The 16,972-nt window shown below is 38.1% G+C and overlaps 1 protein-coding gene and 1 pseudogene across 1 annotated transcript; both read left to right on the top strand.

Annotated features, from left to right (window-relative positions):
* Positions 1-9,348: 9,348 nt before the first annotated feature.
* LOC127109104 (uncharacterized) lies at positions 9,349-9,448 on the top strand (annotated as a pseudogene).
* Positions 9,449-13,239: 3,791 nt separating this feature from the next.
* LOC127106767 (F-box protein At1g60400) lies at positions 13,240-16,669 on the top strand. The gene is made up of 5 exons (XM_051044068.1): positions 13,240-13,406; positions 13,578-14,548; positions 14,670-14,908; positions 15,976-16,054; positions 16,248-16,669. Exons 2-5 carry the CDS (start codon positions 13,655-13,657, stop codon positions 16,437-16,439), a joined length of 1,404 nt encoding a protein of 467 aa, XP_050900025.1. The 5' UTR covers positions 13,240-13,406; positions 13,578-13,654; the 3' UTR covers positions 16,440-16,669.
* The last annotated feature ends 303 nt before the right edge of the window (positions 16,670-16,972 follow it).

A 16,972-nucleotide genomic window follows, 5' to 3' on the forward strand; every position in this document is an offset into this window, starting at 1 on the left:
AATTTCAAAACACACATCAATTCGTAATAGGTTGCAAGTGGATTTAGTTTAGAAGCAACTTGAGTTTAGTCTTGACATCAACAACCACCGTCACAACCTAGATAACCCTGCCTTATGCAAATCAGTTCAAGTACACTACGATAGCTATCCTAGTTCCTTCAATCTTATTTCACCCGTTTTCATTCAAGCGAAATCACATTAAGCCCTTTATCTTTTCGCGCACATAGTGGAGTAACCGGTTAGTGATTCGGATTCCCTTTTTAGCTTGAAGTTCTGGTACCTAAGTCGGAAAACTTCGTTATTCAGTCCATTGCAAATTGCGGGGGATCGGACCGTAGTTCGCCCTACCAAGTTCAGTACCAGATACCTGCTGAACCAACTCGTAATGGATCTTTATCTTATGCTTTTGTATGATCTGCAACCTTTGGATTAAATGATCTGGTAAGGATCACCTAACTTAATTAGTGCGTTTCCTGATATATCTATATTTTTTTTGTTACTTTGGGAATCATTCACTTATATTCATCGGCTCTCCACGTAGTTTGCTATTAAGATGGTGCTGACTTCTCGTATAAACTACTCGGGGTTACTATAAAACTAAAAGTTCAAGGGATTGGTATAATAGGTACTTATCCTGATCTAACATGTTGAGGTTCTCAGAGCGATGTTATGGTAATAATTTTTGTCTTGATTTCACTCAAGTTTTATAAAATAAGCGATCTTTATACTTATTGGGTGTGTTAAATTTTTGTTATGGCTCAAGAAAATTGAGGGGAATGGATAATAAGAATTTTTCACACTAGGGACTTGACTTAAAATAAATATTTTTTTTTTATTTTTTTATTTTTTTTTTTATAATAAGAAAGGGAAATAACAATGAAAGGGAAAATAACATACTTGAAAAGGGAAGGTTGAAAGAACAAGATTTCCCCCCCCCCCCCCCCCCCACACACACACACACACTTAAATTAAACATTGTCCCCAATGTTTTAAGGAAACGAAATACAATATGGAAAGGAGCAAGAAACTACAACTAAGGCTGCCTTCCGCCTCTGGTTCTTGGGCCAGGTGATCGTTGACGTATGTCTAAGTTGTCAAATCTGCTGAACAACTCAGTAAACCGCTGGTCGGTTATGGCATTCCTAGCATCCTGTTGTTGTTGCATTTGACGCATCATTTGCATCATCTCGACATTCTGTGCTTGCATACCATCAATAGCATCCATGATGTCGTCGTTGGTTGCAGGCCTTCTTCGTCGACGACGTGAGGATGGGCCAGTTGCATTATCGGAAGGGTTGAGCGGGACTGATTGCTGTGCAGGAGGTTGATCACCTTGCTCCATTCCTTCAAACTCGTCCATGGGCGGGTTTGCTTGTGAAGGCTCGGTGGCTTCGGGAGCATTTAGATCATAGAGGAGGCGGTTGCGGTTTGTGACATCGGTCAGGGCCATGTTGGGTAGGACAACGCTTGGGATGGCCTGGTTGTTCACCATAAGATAATATCCTCCTCCTACTCGATTCTTAATCATGCGGCTGGATCGACAGTAGTTGATGTCCATAAATAGGGGAGGTAGAGATTCTAAGGTTTGGAGTCGGTCCTCTAAGTTTAAACCAAGTGCAATGGTGGTGATTAATCCACCAATTACAAAGGGTTGGCGGCCTCTAGCACATAAGGTGCGGATATGATGAAGTAGAAAAGAGGCAGCGTTTACCTTAGCAGTCGGTTCGAAGACGCATTCGAGGAAAAATAGTTCTATTGCGTTGACCTTACTGTTGTTTGGTCTTCCAAAAACTGTGTTTTGTAGGATCCGGAGAAAATATCGGATGGTTGGGTTATGTATGTGAGAAAGAAGGAGTTCTTCCCAGTTGTAGGCATCTAGACCGGATATTTTCTTAAAAAGGGTGGAAATGGCAACCGTGCTCCAATTTATTTCGGGAGGGATTCTGGGGTAGACTTGCCCTTCTGTGGGAAATTGTAGCATGGTACTCAATTGGTTTTGGGTTAAGGAGTACTCGGTGTTGAACATTCGGAAGGTTGCGGTGCCGGTTAAAAATTTATCTTCACCGGCGGGAGTAGTGTATGCGTATGAACTTAAGAATTCTAAAGTTAGGGAGGGGTATGTTGGTTGGTTATGGGTGCATAGAAAGGTTAAGTTGGCTTGACGGAGCATCCATTCGATACCCTGGAGTAATCCTAATTGGTGTAAACAAGTAAAATCAGGGTACCTGGTGGAGACGACGCCTCGCTGTTGGAAACGCTCGAATTGCTCCCTTTGATAATTTTCGTCTTCGGATCGGAAGATGATATTGCCGAAATTCTGATTTCCCGCCATAGTGATGAATGAATTTGAAGGAGTAATTTGGAGAGAAAAGAAATGTATTTGATAGGAGAGAATTGTTTGTGGTGAATGAAGGGAGGTTTTGATGGGTATTTATAGGGAAAGAATTTGGAAGTTGGAGAAAAAAGTGGTTGAAAAGTAAATAAATGTGGGTAAATGTGAATAAATGGGGAAGATAAAAAAATGAAGGGTGTAACGTTCGTCTCCAACGGCTATGTAACGTTCACCTAGTCGGAAAGATGTTACGCTCGTCACAGGGGTGTGACGCTCGTGACGGGCTCTTGGCGTGCCGTTCGTCATAGATTGTGTGACGCTCGTCACACATTCTTTTTGGCAAGGCTTCAGTAGCGTTCTACAGAATTTCTTTGGTACTGGATTTATTTTTATTATTTTGTTTTGTTTTTAGATTAATTTATCTTGCTAATTAATTTATCTTGCATGCTATTCTACTTTGTATAATATTGCATGAATAATTCAATAGGTTATAGGCAGCAACAGTAGAGAATATAATAGCTATTGCATAATAAGATTAAATAAATAGCTTAAATAAAATGATCGTAATGTAATATTGGAAAGAAAAAAAAAACAAAAGAAATGTGAAAAGGAAACAAATGCGAACATGAATTCAAATAACATTAATGAATAATCTAACTTAAAACTAAATAGCTAAGAAAAATAACTAAATTCTATCCATCTGCACGATCTCTGGCCGGAGGAGCAAAAGAGTTAACACGGTGTAGTAGCTCGTGAAACTGATCTGTCATACTGCTCATGTATCCTAGAACTTCGTGTCTCATATCAGTAAATTCTTCTCTGAGGGCGTCTTGTTCTGACATCAAAGCTTCAATGGCGGTGTTATAATCAGTTCTGGGCATATGATGCCGGAGGTCGGATATTGCTAATTCTTCGGTCTGAATAGGCTGAGGAGGAGGGTCAATATCATAATAGCCAGATGGTGTCTGAGGGTCAGATTCAGCATAAGGGATCTGGTCATTATGAATCTCATAGTCATCACAAATCTCATAGTCCTGGATGGATTCAGTGGATCTAGCAGGAGTGGGGGTTTCGTTCAGATTGTAGAGCCAGTTGTTGCGGTCATGAATACTAGTCCTAGGATCGGGTAAGGTAAATAGGCAAAGAACCTGGTTATTAATAATAAGCTCAAACTCATCAGATCCTAGGTTTGCTATAAACAAGGTGTTGAAGAGGAAGGGTATACTCATGGTAGAAATGCCACAAAAAGGGCTTAGGTCGAGAATCGACTGACGTAACCCGATAGCGTTACCAATCATGGTTATCAGACCGCCTATTCTAATGGGTGCTCGCTCATCTTGGATAAGGTGGTCTAAATTTGCTAGCATAAAGGTGGCACCGTTTATTGGACGGTTCTGAGAAGCACAGAATAGGATGAAGAGTTCATCACGTGAAACTGAAGTGCTGTTTGGCTTCTCTCCAAATAAGGTGTGGGTGAGGATCCCATGGAAGTAACGGAAGGCCGGGTTATGAATGTTTCCAGGGAGAAACTCATGGTCCTCGGGTTCATCATTTCCAGTCAAACTACCCCAAAAGTGTTCAAGTTCTCTATACTCAAAAAGTTCTTCCTGGCTTACTGTGAATGTGTCAAAGGAGGTAGGAAAACCCAATAGGTTCGTAAAGTCTCTAATATTAAATTGGTACTCCATGTTGAACATTCTGAACTGGATAAAACCTCTGCTAATTCCTTTTCCATGGCTGGGTAGATAGATTAATGAGCTAAGGAATTCTAGTGTGAGTCTCCGGTAGGTGGCGAAATGTCTTAGGATAGGGGATGTCTCCCATCCTATCTGATTCAGCAAATACAGGACACTTTCTCTTAGTCCAAGGGCAGTCATAGCCCAATCATCAGCATATAAACTAGGTAGCATCTCTCTAGTGGCTAGTTCGTCATACTTTTGTTTCTGAGCCATTCCTCTGAATTTGATACCCATACGATCAATATGTCCCATCTGGTTAGTGTTAGCTAGAGAAAAGAAAACATGAGTTTTAGTTAGGATTTGGCCAAATGCCGAAAGAAGAAAAAAAGTTATTATTATTATTATTATTATTATTTTTGAATTAAAATAAATCAGGAATGAATACTAAACAGAAACTAAAAGAATAATTAAGGAAGAAATAGGAAAATGATAATAATAGAATAAGAAAATAATAAAATAATTGTGGGTTGTCTCCCACTAAGCGCTTTGTTTAAATATCGCAAGCTCGACAAAGAAAACTGTTAAGTATAATCTGCTGATCCTGGGGGCATTTCGTCTAAGTGTAGGATTTGCGAATCTTCGTTGGTTTCCGCATAGTGATAGTGTTTTAGACGTTGCCCGTTTACAGTGAACGGTTCTGTGGATTTGCCTTTAATTTCTATCGCTCCACTGGGAAAGATGTTAGTGATATGAAAAGGACCTGACCATCTGGATCGTAGTTTTCCCGGGAATAGCTTTAGTCTAGAGTTAAATAAAAGGACTGCGTCGCCTTGCTTGAAGATTTTCCTTGATATACGCTTGTCATGCCATTGTTTTGTTCTTTCTTTGTAGATTCTGGCATTTTCATAGGCGTCTCTTCTGAGTTCCTCTAATTCGTTTATGTCAAGGATTCTCTTTTCGCCGGCGACCTTATAGTTTAAATTCATATTTCTAATAGCCCAATAGGCCTTATGCTCTAACTCTACCGGGAGGTGATAGGATTTTCCATAAATGAGTTTAAATGGGGTCGTCCCTATGGGGGTTTTATAAGCAGTTCGGTATGCCCACAAAGCCTCTGGTAATTTTAATGACCAATCTTTCCTTGAAATGGCGACTGTTTTCTCTAATATTTGTTTAATCTCTCTATTGGACACTTCAACTTGCCCACTGGTCTGAGGGTGGTAAGGTGTCGCTATCCTATGTCTCACGCCGTATTTAAACAATAGTTTTTCGAGTACCTTGGATATAAAGTGCGATCCACCATCACTGACTACTATTCTTGGGATGCCAAATCTCGGAAATATTATATTCTTAAAGAGTCTAGTTACTACTCGGGTGTCATTTGTTGGAGAAGCTATAGCTTCGATCCATTTTGATACGTAGTCTACTGCCACGAGTATGTATTTGTTGCCGAAAGAGGATGGAAAAGGTCCCATGAAGTCTATTCCCCATACGTCGAAAATCTCTACCTCCAAAATACCCTTTTGTGGCATCTCGTCACGTCTAGATATGTTTCCTGTGCGTTGGCATCTGTCACATTCCTTAATAGCCGCATGTACGTCCTTCCATATAGTTGGCCAATAAAAGCCGGCTTGTAGGATTTTAGAGCAGGTCTTGGATGTACTTGCGTGTCCACCATAAGGAGCGGAGTGGCAGTGTTGGATTATATTTTCTACCTCTTCTTCGGGTATACATCGACGGAAAATACCATCGGGGCCTCTTTTGAAAAGTAAGGGATCATCCCAGTAATAGTGTTTTATGTCATAGAAGAATCGTTTCTTCTGCTGGTAAGATAAAGTAGGTGGAACTATTCCGGCGGCTAAATAATTGACGAGATCAGCGTACCATGGTGTGACAGATATAGCTAAGGTGGTTTCTACTGGCTTGTCAGAGTTATTCTCTTCCAAAGTAGCTATAAGTTTATCGTACGAGAAATCATCATTAATTGATGTTCTTTCCGGTTCAAGGTTCTCAAGTCTAGAGAGGTGGTCTGCTATTACATTTTCAGTTCCTTTCTTGTCTTTTATTTCTAAATCGAACTCTTGTAGCAACAAGATCCATCTTAGGAGTCTAGGTTTAGCATCTTTTTTTGTTAAGAGGTATTTGATAGCGGCGTGATCAGTGTAAACTATTATTTTGGCTCCGACCAAGTAGGAACGAAATTTATCTAGCGCAAATACCACTGCTAGGAGTTCTTTCTCGGTAGTGGCGTAATTCATCTGCGCTTCATCTAGGGTCCTACTTGCGTAATATATAACGTGAAGCTTTTTATCCTTTCGTTGTCCTAAAACAGCACCTACAGCATAATCGCTGGCATCACACATTATTTCGAATGGTTCATTCCAGTCGGGTGTCTGCATTATGGGTGCGGAGATCAATGCTTGCTTAAGCGTTTGAAATGCTTTTAAACAGTTATCGTCGAATATGAAATCAGCATCTTTCATCAATAGTCCGGTTAAAGGTTTAGTTATCTTAGAGAAGTCTTTGATGAATCGTCGGTAAAAACCGGCGTGTCCTAAGAAGCTTCGTACTTCTCTCACGGTTCTTGGGGGTTGAAGATTTTCGATTACCTCTATTTTGGCTTTGTCTACTTCAATTCCTCTGTTCGAGATGATGTGTCCTAAAACAATTCCTTCTTGTACCATAAAGTGACACTTCTCCCAGTTAAGTACTAAGTTTACTTTTACACATCGCTCAAGAACTCTTTCTAGGTTTTCAAGGCATTCTTCAAAACTTTGTCCGTAGACGGAAAAGTCATCCATAAATACTTCCATGATGTTTTCGAGAAAGTCGGCGAAAATTGCCATCATGCATCTTTGAAAAGTTGCAGGAGCATTACACAGGCCAAACGGCATTCGTCTATAAGCGAAGGTACCAAAAGGGCACGTGAACGTTGTCTTTTCTTGGTCATCAGGGTGAATTGGTATTTGAAAGAAGCCTGAATAACCGTCTAGATAACAGGAATGTGAATGTTTTGCTAATCGTTCTAACATTTGGTCAATGAATGGTAAAGGGAAATGATCTTTTCGGGTTGCTTTGTTTAGTTTCCTATAGTCAATGCACATTCTCCATCCCGATTCGATTCGTTTAGTTATAGTTTCCCCTTTTTCGTTTTCAATAACGGTTATGCCTCCTTTCTTTGGTACTACATGTACAGGACTAACCCATTTGCTATCAGATATAGGATATATAATGCCTGCTTCTAATAACTTGGTTATTTCCTTCTTTACTACCTCACTCAGGATCGGATTTAGTCTCCTCTGGTGTTCTCTAGAGGTTTTACAGTCTTCTTCCAGCATGATGCGATGCATACAAATAGAAGGGCTTATTCCTTTAAGATCGGTGATGTGGTAACCTAGTGCGGTTGGATACTTTCTTAAGATATGTAGGAGTTTTTCTGTTTCGAGTCTTCCTAGGTCTGCATTAACTATCACAGGTCGTTCAAGTTCTAAGTCTAGGAATTCATATCTCAGATTTTTGGGAAGTGTTTTCAGGTCAAGGGTTGGTTTGTTAAGACATTGCGTAGGGTCCGGTGTTATTGCTAAACACTGGTTAGATTTGTCTTCTACAAGGTAGTCGGATGATTTGTCTTCTCCTAACTCTGCTTCTTTTATGCATTCATCAATGATATCCATGAAGTAACATGTATCTTCTATTGCAGGTGCTTTCAAGAATTGGGAAAGAATGAACTCAATTTTCTCTTCACCTACTTCGAAGGTGAGTCGTCCTCGTTTTACGTCTATGATTGCACCGGCAGTTGCTAAGAACGGTCTTCCCAGTATAATGGGTGTAATATCATCTTCTCTAATGTCCATAATTGTAAAATCAGTTGGAATGTAGAATTGACCTATGCGTACGGGAACGTTTTCAAGAATTCCTACAGGGTACTTTATGGAACGATCTGCTAGTTGCACAGACATTTTGGTTGGTCTTAATTCTCCCATTTCCAGTTTCTTACATATGGATAAAGGCATAACGCTAATTCCGGCTCCTAAATCGCATAAAGCTTTGTCGATGACAAATTTTCCTATGTGACAGGGTATAGAGAAACTACCCGGATCCTTGAGTTTAGGAGGCATGTTTTGGATTATAGCGCTACATTCAGCAGGGAGTGTAACGGTTTCGCTATCTTCAAGTTTCCTCTTATTAGAAAGAATTTCTTTTAAGAATTTAGCATATGAGGGCATCTGCGTAATAGCTTCGGTGAACGGAATTGTAACGTTTAATTGTTTAAGGAGATCAACAAATTTTCTAAATTGGCCCGCATCTTTGGTTTTAACAAGCCTTTGAGGGTAAGGGATAGGTGGTTTATAAGGTGGTGGAGGTACATAAGGTTCCTTCTTTTCTATGGTTTCCTTATTACTCTCTTCCTTTTCCTTAGGTTCGCTTTCCTCAGTTGATTTTTTAGGGTTTTGGTTTTCTATCCTTGGATCAGACGGTCCTTCCACTTCCGTTCCACTTCTTAATATGATTGCATGAGCGTGGCTTCTCGGGTTAGGTTGGGGCTGTCCAGGGAATGTACCAGTTGGGGAAGCAGTAGGCGCTTGTTGTTGAGCTACTTGTGATATTTGTGTTTCCAGCATTTTGTTATGGGTAGCCAGGGCATCTACTTTGCTTGCTAGTTGTTTAAGTTGTTCGCTAGTGTGTACATTCTGGTTTAAGAAATCTTTATTAGTTTATTGTTGGGAAGCTATAAAGTTTTCCATCATGATTTCCAAGTTGGATTTCCTAGGGGCGTTATTGTTAGGCATGGATGGGTTCGGTTTCTGATATCCCGGAGGTATAGCTGGGGCTTGATTTGGAGATTGTCCAGGTGCGTACAAAGCATTATTACTTTTGTATGAAAAGTTTGGATGGTTCTTCCAATTTGAGTTATAGGTATGCGAGTAGGGGCTTCCTTGAGCGTAATTTACTTGCTCTGCTTGGATTCCTGTCAAGAGTTGACAATCCGTAGGAGTGTGACCTTGGATTCCACAGACCTCGCAATTCTGAGTTATAGCAACCACGGCGGCTGGAGGTGATACATTTAAACTTTCAATTTTCTGGACTAAAGCATCCACTTTTGCATTGACGTGATCAAGGTTACTTATCTCGTACATACCAGTTTTCGTTTGAGGTTTTTCCACCATTGTTCGTTCGGTTCCCCACTGATAGTGGTTTTGGGCCATGCTCTCGATAAGCTGGTAAGCATCAGCATAAGGTTTGTTCATTAATGCACCGCCTGCAGCGGCGTCTATTGTTAACCTTGTGTTGTACAAGAGACCATTATAAAATGTGTGAATTACTAACCAGTCTTCCAAACCATGGTGTGGGCAAAGTCTCATCATGTCTTTGTATCTTTCCCATGCTTCGAAAAGAGACTCGTTGTCTTTCTGTTTAAATCCGTTTATCTGGGCTCTTAACATAGCTGTTTTGCTTGGCGGAAAGTATCGGGCAAGAAAAACTTTCTTCAACTCGTTCCATGTGGTGACAGAGTTGGAAGGGAGAGACTGAAGCCATCTTCTAGCGCTATCTCTTAATGAGAAAGGAAAAAGACGAAGTCGAATTACCTCTGAAGTGACACCATTAGCTTTAACAGTATCAGCGTATTGGACAAATACGGATAAATGAAGGTTTGGATCCTCGGTAGGATTTCCAGATAATTGGTTCTGTTGCATAGCCTGCAACAACGAAGGTTTAAGTTCGAAGTTGTTTGCTTCGATTGCGGGTGGAGCAATACTTGAATGCGGTTCATCTTGCGATGGGGCGGCGTAATCTCTAAGAGCACGAGCTGGTTCTGCCATCTCGGTTATCGAAGGAAAAATGTTTTTGAAATCAGGAAATTCTACAGGAGGGAGATTGTTTGCAGCACGATATTCCCGAATTCGTCGTAGGACTCGAAGATATAGTTCGATATCGTTGATTCGTAAATAGAGCGGTTCGCCTTGTGAGCGAGTGCGTGGCATACAAATCAACGAAAGAAAGAATAGAAGAAAAAGAAACCTTAGTCTCTACAGCGTAACGGAAGAGTAACGATATCGATTAAATAAAAGTCTCCGGCAACGGCGCCAAAAACTTGATCGCGACTTTATGAGTCGAAAATGGGGTACAAACTGCAAGTGCACAGTTCTATCGCGTAGTTTTAAAAGATATCGATCCCACAGGGACTTATGAATCGATATACCGTTATCTAAGGTTACTTCGTAAAGCTAAGGTGGATAATGTTCGATTATTTGGGGGAAAAGCTAAAACTAAAAATAAGATCTAGATTAAATATTAATAAAGCGGATATCGGTATGTAGTTCGTCGTAATTAGGGAATCAATTCTTTGTCGGTTCCTTGGTTTTAAAATAAATCTTTTCGGTTGACTCTATTGATTAAAAGTTTTATCTCAAACTCTCGCTCTGTTGAATAAACCATGATTTTATGTTAATGTAGCTGTCACTTATAATTAAGTCAAAAAACCATTTTTTGAAAGCAATACAGTCCATAGAAACTCTTTCCAAGAAAACACTGACCGTTTAAACACCTTTATCTCAAACTCTCGCTCTGTTGACTTAGGTTATATAATTAAATTCGAATGCTTAACTCTCGTCCTCACATTCAATCTTTAAAAATACTTTTTGGAAAAGATCAGAATTTAATTAACTCTAAAACTTGCTCTCGCCCTGATCTAGAATTAATGTCTAATTTACACTATCCAGTTAAAACCTCAAACTCTCGCTCTATTGATTTTAACTTCTTTATGTCTTTTACTTTTGCAAAAGCCTTTGTTATTAAACCTGTAAATTGAGACCGTAAAAAGAGTGATTTTAATTTTAAATTTAATTAAACCGACTTAGTTATGATCCCTTATTCCGCTTACTTTACATACCGATATCTAAGCGAATTAGCCAGACATGCTAAACAAACTTAAATACTTATCATGCATAAATAGACTCATCCCAGGCAGATAATATAAATAAAGAATAAAACAAAGCATTAAATAATCATTAAAGAACCTGAATAAGTTAAACAGTAGTCTTGAACACTCCACCACAAGCCGGTAGGATTTGTTCTTGGATTCTTCAATTAAACGACAAATTAAAACGAAGGAAATAAAAAACTGGATTCTAACGTAAGGTTAGATCCGGTAAAAAGGTACACAATAGTTTCCGGTGTAGAAACTATTGTGCGAAAAGAATTAACTAAATGCTAAAAATGAAAATAGAAATTGCAAGGGAAATAGTGTAGAACTCGTAAAAATAATAAAGAAACAATGCTTAAGCTGCTGGAAAAGAAAATATGCAAAAGCGAAAACGGTAAAGAAAAATGTGGAAAAGCGTGGAACCCTTTTAGGTTTGGCAAGTGGCTATTTATATTGGTGCCTTGAGTAACTGCTTCCGTCTCCAAAGGTCTTCAACGTGCAAATTACTTATGCGTGGACATCGACTTCAACTCTCCCTCAACGTCTCTGAAGCGTTCCTTGCGCCAAAAATGTAGGGGACTGGTGTGACGTTCGTCACACCATGTGTGACGTTCGTCATAGGAGTGTGCAAGGCGTGACGCTCGTCACAGCCTCTGTGACGTCCGTCACAGGCACAACACCTGTGTTCTTGTACTTTGGGCTGGGCTTTGACATTTGGTTCATTTTCTCTCTTTTTGCACCTCCTTTTCTTCCATTTTTACTTGTGCTTCAAAGTAAGCCACCTGAGACAAATAGGAAGAAAATACCGCATAATATCTAATAAAATGTAGTGAACTGAAATAAATAATGATAAAATTTAATTGAATTAAGTCCTAAAATATGATATAATTTCATGTTATCATGCTTGCAAAGCCATATCACTCTTCGACTTTCCTGCAACTCTTTCATCCATTCTCTGTTCATGAGATTCAAGCGTCCCTTGAAGCCATTCCTTTGTCAGTTTTGACAAATCTTTCGACTCTTCTATGGCTACTACCACGTGGTCTAACTTTGGAGCCAACGACCTCAAGATCTTTCCAACAACAGATCTTGATGTCAACACTTCTCCATATACCTTCATTTGATTCAGCAGTTTCGTAACCTTGGTGAAGAAATCAGTTATGTTTTCATTGTCTTCCATCTGAAGCAATTCATACGTTCTTTTGTGAGTTTGTAACCTCACCTCTTCCACCTTTTCCGCGCCTCTAAACGATTTCTCCAGAATTTCCTATGCTTCTTTCGTTGACTCTACATCACTAACCTTTTCAAAGTTATCTGCATCAACACATTGATGAATTATAAAAAGAGCTTTATAATCTTTCTTCTTGAATTCTTTATGTGCAGTCTTTTCTTGATCTGTCGCGTTTTCTGTAAGTCTTGTTACTCATTCCTTCACAAGATCCCAAAGATCTTGATAACAAAACACAACCTTTATCTGCTTGCACTAATTCTCATAATTGTTGTTCTTGAGAATCAGAAGATTTACTGGAAAATGTCTGTCTGGATGATTCGTTGTCAATGTGATTTTCTTTCCACGAATCGATTAAATCGGAGCTATTGATACCAGATGTTGGAAATCCCCAAAAATCTATGGAGAATTTCAATCAATCTTGATGAACAAAATTGTTATCACTTACACAATGACAATAAAGAAAGAACAATAGAGAAAGAAAGAAAGTAAAGAACGATGAATGAAAAGAGTAATATAATTCTGCAGAGTTTCTCTCTGCCCACAAACTGTAGAAAACTTCTTATTCACTTTGCAACTGCAAAATCTGTGAATTACAAATGTTATGAATACTCTATTCACTTCATTACAAAAATAAGGGTTACTTCCTCTATTTATAGATTTAGGTTAACTTTGACCTCAAGCTAAAGCCCAAAACTATAAAAATCTAAAATAGTTAACACTACTAAAATAAGCATAAGTCGAAATCCGGTGTGAGGCAATATGCTTCGACACTTCGACACACTAACACAACTTAATATATTAGGTTAGGTGGTTGAACACTTCTTTTTTCTGTCGAGCAACCTACTTCGACAAAAGAAATTACAATTCAACAAAACCAACCCATTATTTTTCGGGTTGATTTAGTTTATACTTTATTACAAAAATGTGCAAACTCAATCCAAAACAATGCATATATTTTTTTATCGGTTTAGATATCATATTCTCTTGAAATCGACCAAACCAGCCCCGAACTATATTTTTCAAGACGAATCATCTAAAGCCTTTAAGACTTCTAGTAACTCAAATGAGTCCAAAGAGGCCTAAAAACCCAAAGAATTTAGCAAAAGAAAAACCCAAAGAATAGAAAATAGAACGCTCGCTCGCTCGCTTCCTATCTGGCTCTCACTCGCTCAGCAAGTTTTACAGTGAAAAATAAAAGATACATCTTCTCATTCAACGCATGTCCACACTACTCCATTGGTATTTCTCATTCTCCCACTCATTTATTTTTTTCTGTTGCATTTTATTTTCGCCAATGTTCTTTCTCGTTGAAATGCAAAACAACTTTGTTAGTTATAGAACTTTTCAGCTACTTCTTGTTCCGTTACATTGCAGAATTTAATTTCTTTTTCTTTTCTTTTTTTCCCTTAGGTTTTTATCTGAATAAATTCTAATTCAGTCGATAAGATAATAATGATGCAACCCACCCATGACTCAAGAGGAGAAGAATGAATGATCTTGAAATGAGTGAAGACAAACTAAGTCACTTGCCTGATTCAATTCTCATTCACATTTTGTCATTTTTGAACACCAAAGATTCTGTTCAAACTTGCATTTTATCTAAAAGGTGGAATCATGTTTGGAAATATATTCCCATTCTCACAATGCATTGCTTTGATTTTTCTTCTTTGAAGAGTTTTGATAAATTCGTGTCTAGAATTTTGTCTCTTCGCGATAACTCGATTGTACTGCATGCTCTTGATTTTGTTCGTAATGGTAGCGTCGAGTCTCGCCTACTTAGAAGGATTGCACACTATGTTTTATCCCATAATGTCAAGCTTCTTCGATTACGAATTGATGTCAAATGTGATATTGCTCACATCCTGCCTTGTGTTTCTTCATGTCATTCTTTAACATCTCTTAAGCTCTCAGTTTCACCTAAAGGTTTTCATAATTACGGGAGGACATTGTTTCCTAAATCTCTGAATTTACCTGCGTTAACGAGTTTGCATCTAGGAAATTTTGCATTTTGTGCTAGTGACGATGGCCGGATTGATCCTTTTTCAGTCTTTAGCAAGTTGAATGGTTTGAGCATTGATAATTGTATGGTGAAGGATTCCGAAATCTTGTGCATATCAAGTGAGACACTAGTCAGTTTAACTATACGTAGTCATTCTTTCAACTATTACCGAATCAAGCTATCTGCTCCAAGTCTTGATTCATTCGCTTTTATGGGTAATCCTCATCAGATGTTCTGTGGAAGCAGTCTTTCTTCTATTAAACAAGTAAACATTGATGCCGAAATGTTGGCAAATTACTCGGAGCCTCCTGCTATTTTACTTAGTTGGCTGCAAGAATTCGCTAATATCAAATCATTGACGGTCTCTGCAAGTACTCTTCAGGTACCTTAACTCGGCATTGCTTTGAGGCCTAATTTTTATTTGCTTTTCAAAATACTTTTTAGTTTCTAACTTATGTCAAAAATCAACTAATTCTAATCCACAGTTATCCCTTATTGCATAGGTTCTCTCCTTAATTCCTAATCTTTTGAAGCTTAAGATTTCTTCCCTGCATAGCTTGAAGTCGGTGAAAGTAAAGCTGAAACCACTTTCATATGGATTATCCATGGCATTGAAAATTGTTAAGTTAGAAAAAGCATTAAAAGCAGGACTTGAACCATCTTCACCCATTCCTGATGGAATACTGAACTTTTTGCTCCAGAACTCGCCGTCGGCAGATGTTGACATCATAGACTGCCCAAGGTGAAACTCATTCATTTTTTTAAAGATAGATTATTAAAGTTGGTTTGGTTTTTGCTTCTTTTTCAATTTCCATTTCCATAGGTCTCTTTGCTTATAATAATAATCAGCAGATAAATTACTAGTCCCTTGGGTAGAGAAACAAAATTGCACATGCACAATGACATTATTATATAACAGAATAAAATTAAGTCGATGTTTTGAGGCAGTGATAGGATTGCTTTTTCTAATTGACAAAATTTAATGGTGGTTTGATATAGAACTTTAGTTTGAGGTCAATGAAGGTTGTTGAAAGAAAAGAAGAAATAACTAACTTTTGTATGTTGAAGATATGCAAAAGCTACAATCTTTGTGAATAATGGAATCGATACTCCTTGAAATTGCAGTTATTTGTGGTTTGAAAAAAAATCTTTGTTGAGGTTGATGAGGTTAAAGGAAGCAGGCACTACTTCTTAGGTGTGGAATTAAATGTGGTACTAGTTTGAAGTAGCTTCTAGCTCAAAAAGTTTGTGTGTGGACTTAATTTGAATTACATGTAGTACCGGTTAAATTAGTGCTAGTTCATAGGAGCTTTGAGCTAACATATATATTTGTTATTGATGTTGTGAGGATTCAGGAACAATATTATGAACCAACAATGGCTTCGTGTGATTGCATGGTAGTTGCATCCTCTTGATAGGGGATGTTCAATGTTGAACACTAGAAAGTGTAATTAGTGAGAGGGCTTCCTAATGATGGCAGTGCTTGAATGTTTAGTCATTCATAGAACAACTTATTATACAACTTGAGTTATTTTGTTGATTGGAAGTATTTATACTACTTGATAATAGGATCCAATGCATTTGAAAATTAGCCTATGTGGTGTTGATATTTTCATATTCTTCCACTTTGTTTGATAGATGAGTTTGTTGTGCTTTTGGTATTTTCATATTCTTCCACTTTGTTTTAATGCTTGGATAATCCTTTCAAGTTTTTAGTAGTTTTTCAGGTTGGTGGTACAGTGAGTAAGGGTTGTCAACTGCCATACTTTATACTAATCAGGAATATGTATTTATGTTCTATGCATCTAGGTTTGACGACTCCTTCGACCATCTACCTCCATTCTCATCTTCGCTTTTTTCTCAATTCCTTCAACCTTCTTTGCAGGAGGTATCCTCACATTGCTAAAGTTCTGTTCAATTTTTATGGTTTATTAGTTACTTCTGTGAATTTTCAATTGTATGATCTGTATAGTGGAATATATGTTTGAGTGTGTATTGTACATTATTGTATGTTAATATGCTTTATAATGGTTAAATTATTATTATTAAATAATTGAACAAAAACTTATTGCATCTCCCAGAATGCTATGGATGATCTGCACCACCGAATACAATATCTAAAGCAAGTGGTGCAGCAGACACATATGTATCTTCATCTAGCAGAGATTAAGGACATGGAGGAGATATTGGCCCTCAAAGAGCATGCGATGATGTTGTCAAAGACCATGGATGCCATAGAACGGCAGAGGGTTGAGGCCATGAGGCTACTATAGTGTCGAGACTTATGAAACACAGACACATCTGGAAGTAGACGTATCGTTGTATCCGACACGTGTTAGTGATATTGTCATGACAATTATAACGAGGACGAACACAATTTGATCCCTCCCAACCAGTCATAGCTTGTGTGTGTATATTTTTTGATGCCCACACACATTTTGATATGTACTACTTAAATTCTTTAGGTCTTATTCATTCAATAGTACTGCAAATTCATTTCTAACACATATGCATTATACTTGTAATCTTGGAAAAGATTAGACAAATTAAAATATATATATATATATACATATATATATATATATATATATATATATATATATATATATATATATATATATATATATATATATATATATATATATAAAAGAAGCATCAGTCGGGTCACGGTCTTCAAAAGTAGAGTGACAAGGGCTTAGTCTTTGATTACACGTATAGTTTAGTTTATAGTCCCCTTACCAATGAGATTTCTTCCTCTTTTATGGAGAAAAAGCGAGACTCTTCTTTCTTTCGTTTGACCTGCACC

The sequence above is a fragment of the Lathyrus oleraceus genome, chromosome 7 (genome assembly GCF_024323335.1).
Source record: "Lathyrus oleraceus cultivar Zhongwan6 chromosome 7, CAAS_Psat_ZW6_1.0, whole genome shotgun sequence".
NCBI classification, from domain to species: domain Eukaryota; kingdom Viridiplantae; phylum Streptophyta; class Magnoliopsida; order Fabales; family Fabaceae; genus Lathyrus; species Lathyrus oleraceus.

Excerpts from the sequence above, each read along its gene's own strand:
- LOC127106767 (XM_051044068.1), top strand. The coding sequence starts at position 13,655 with ATGAATGATCTTGAAATGAGTGAAGACAAACTAAGTCACTTGCCTGAT. Across the intron at positions 14,549-14,669 it reads TCTCTGCAAGTACTCTTCAG|GTTCTCTCCTTAATTCCTAA; the intron begins GTACCTTAACTC and ends CTTATTGCATAG. Across the intron at positions 14,909-15,975 it reads GACATCATAGACTGCCCAAG|GTTTGACGACTCCTTCGACC; the intron begins GTGAAACTCATT and ends CTATGCATCTAG.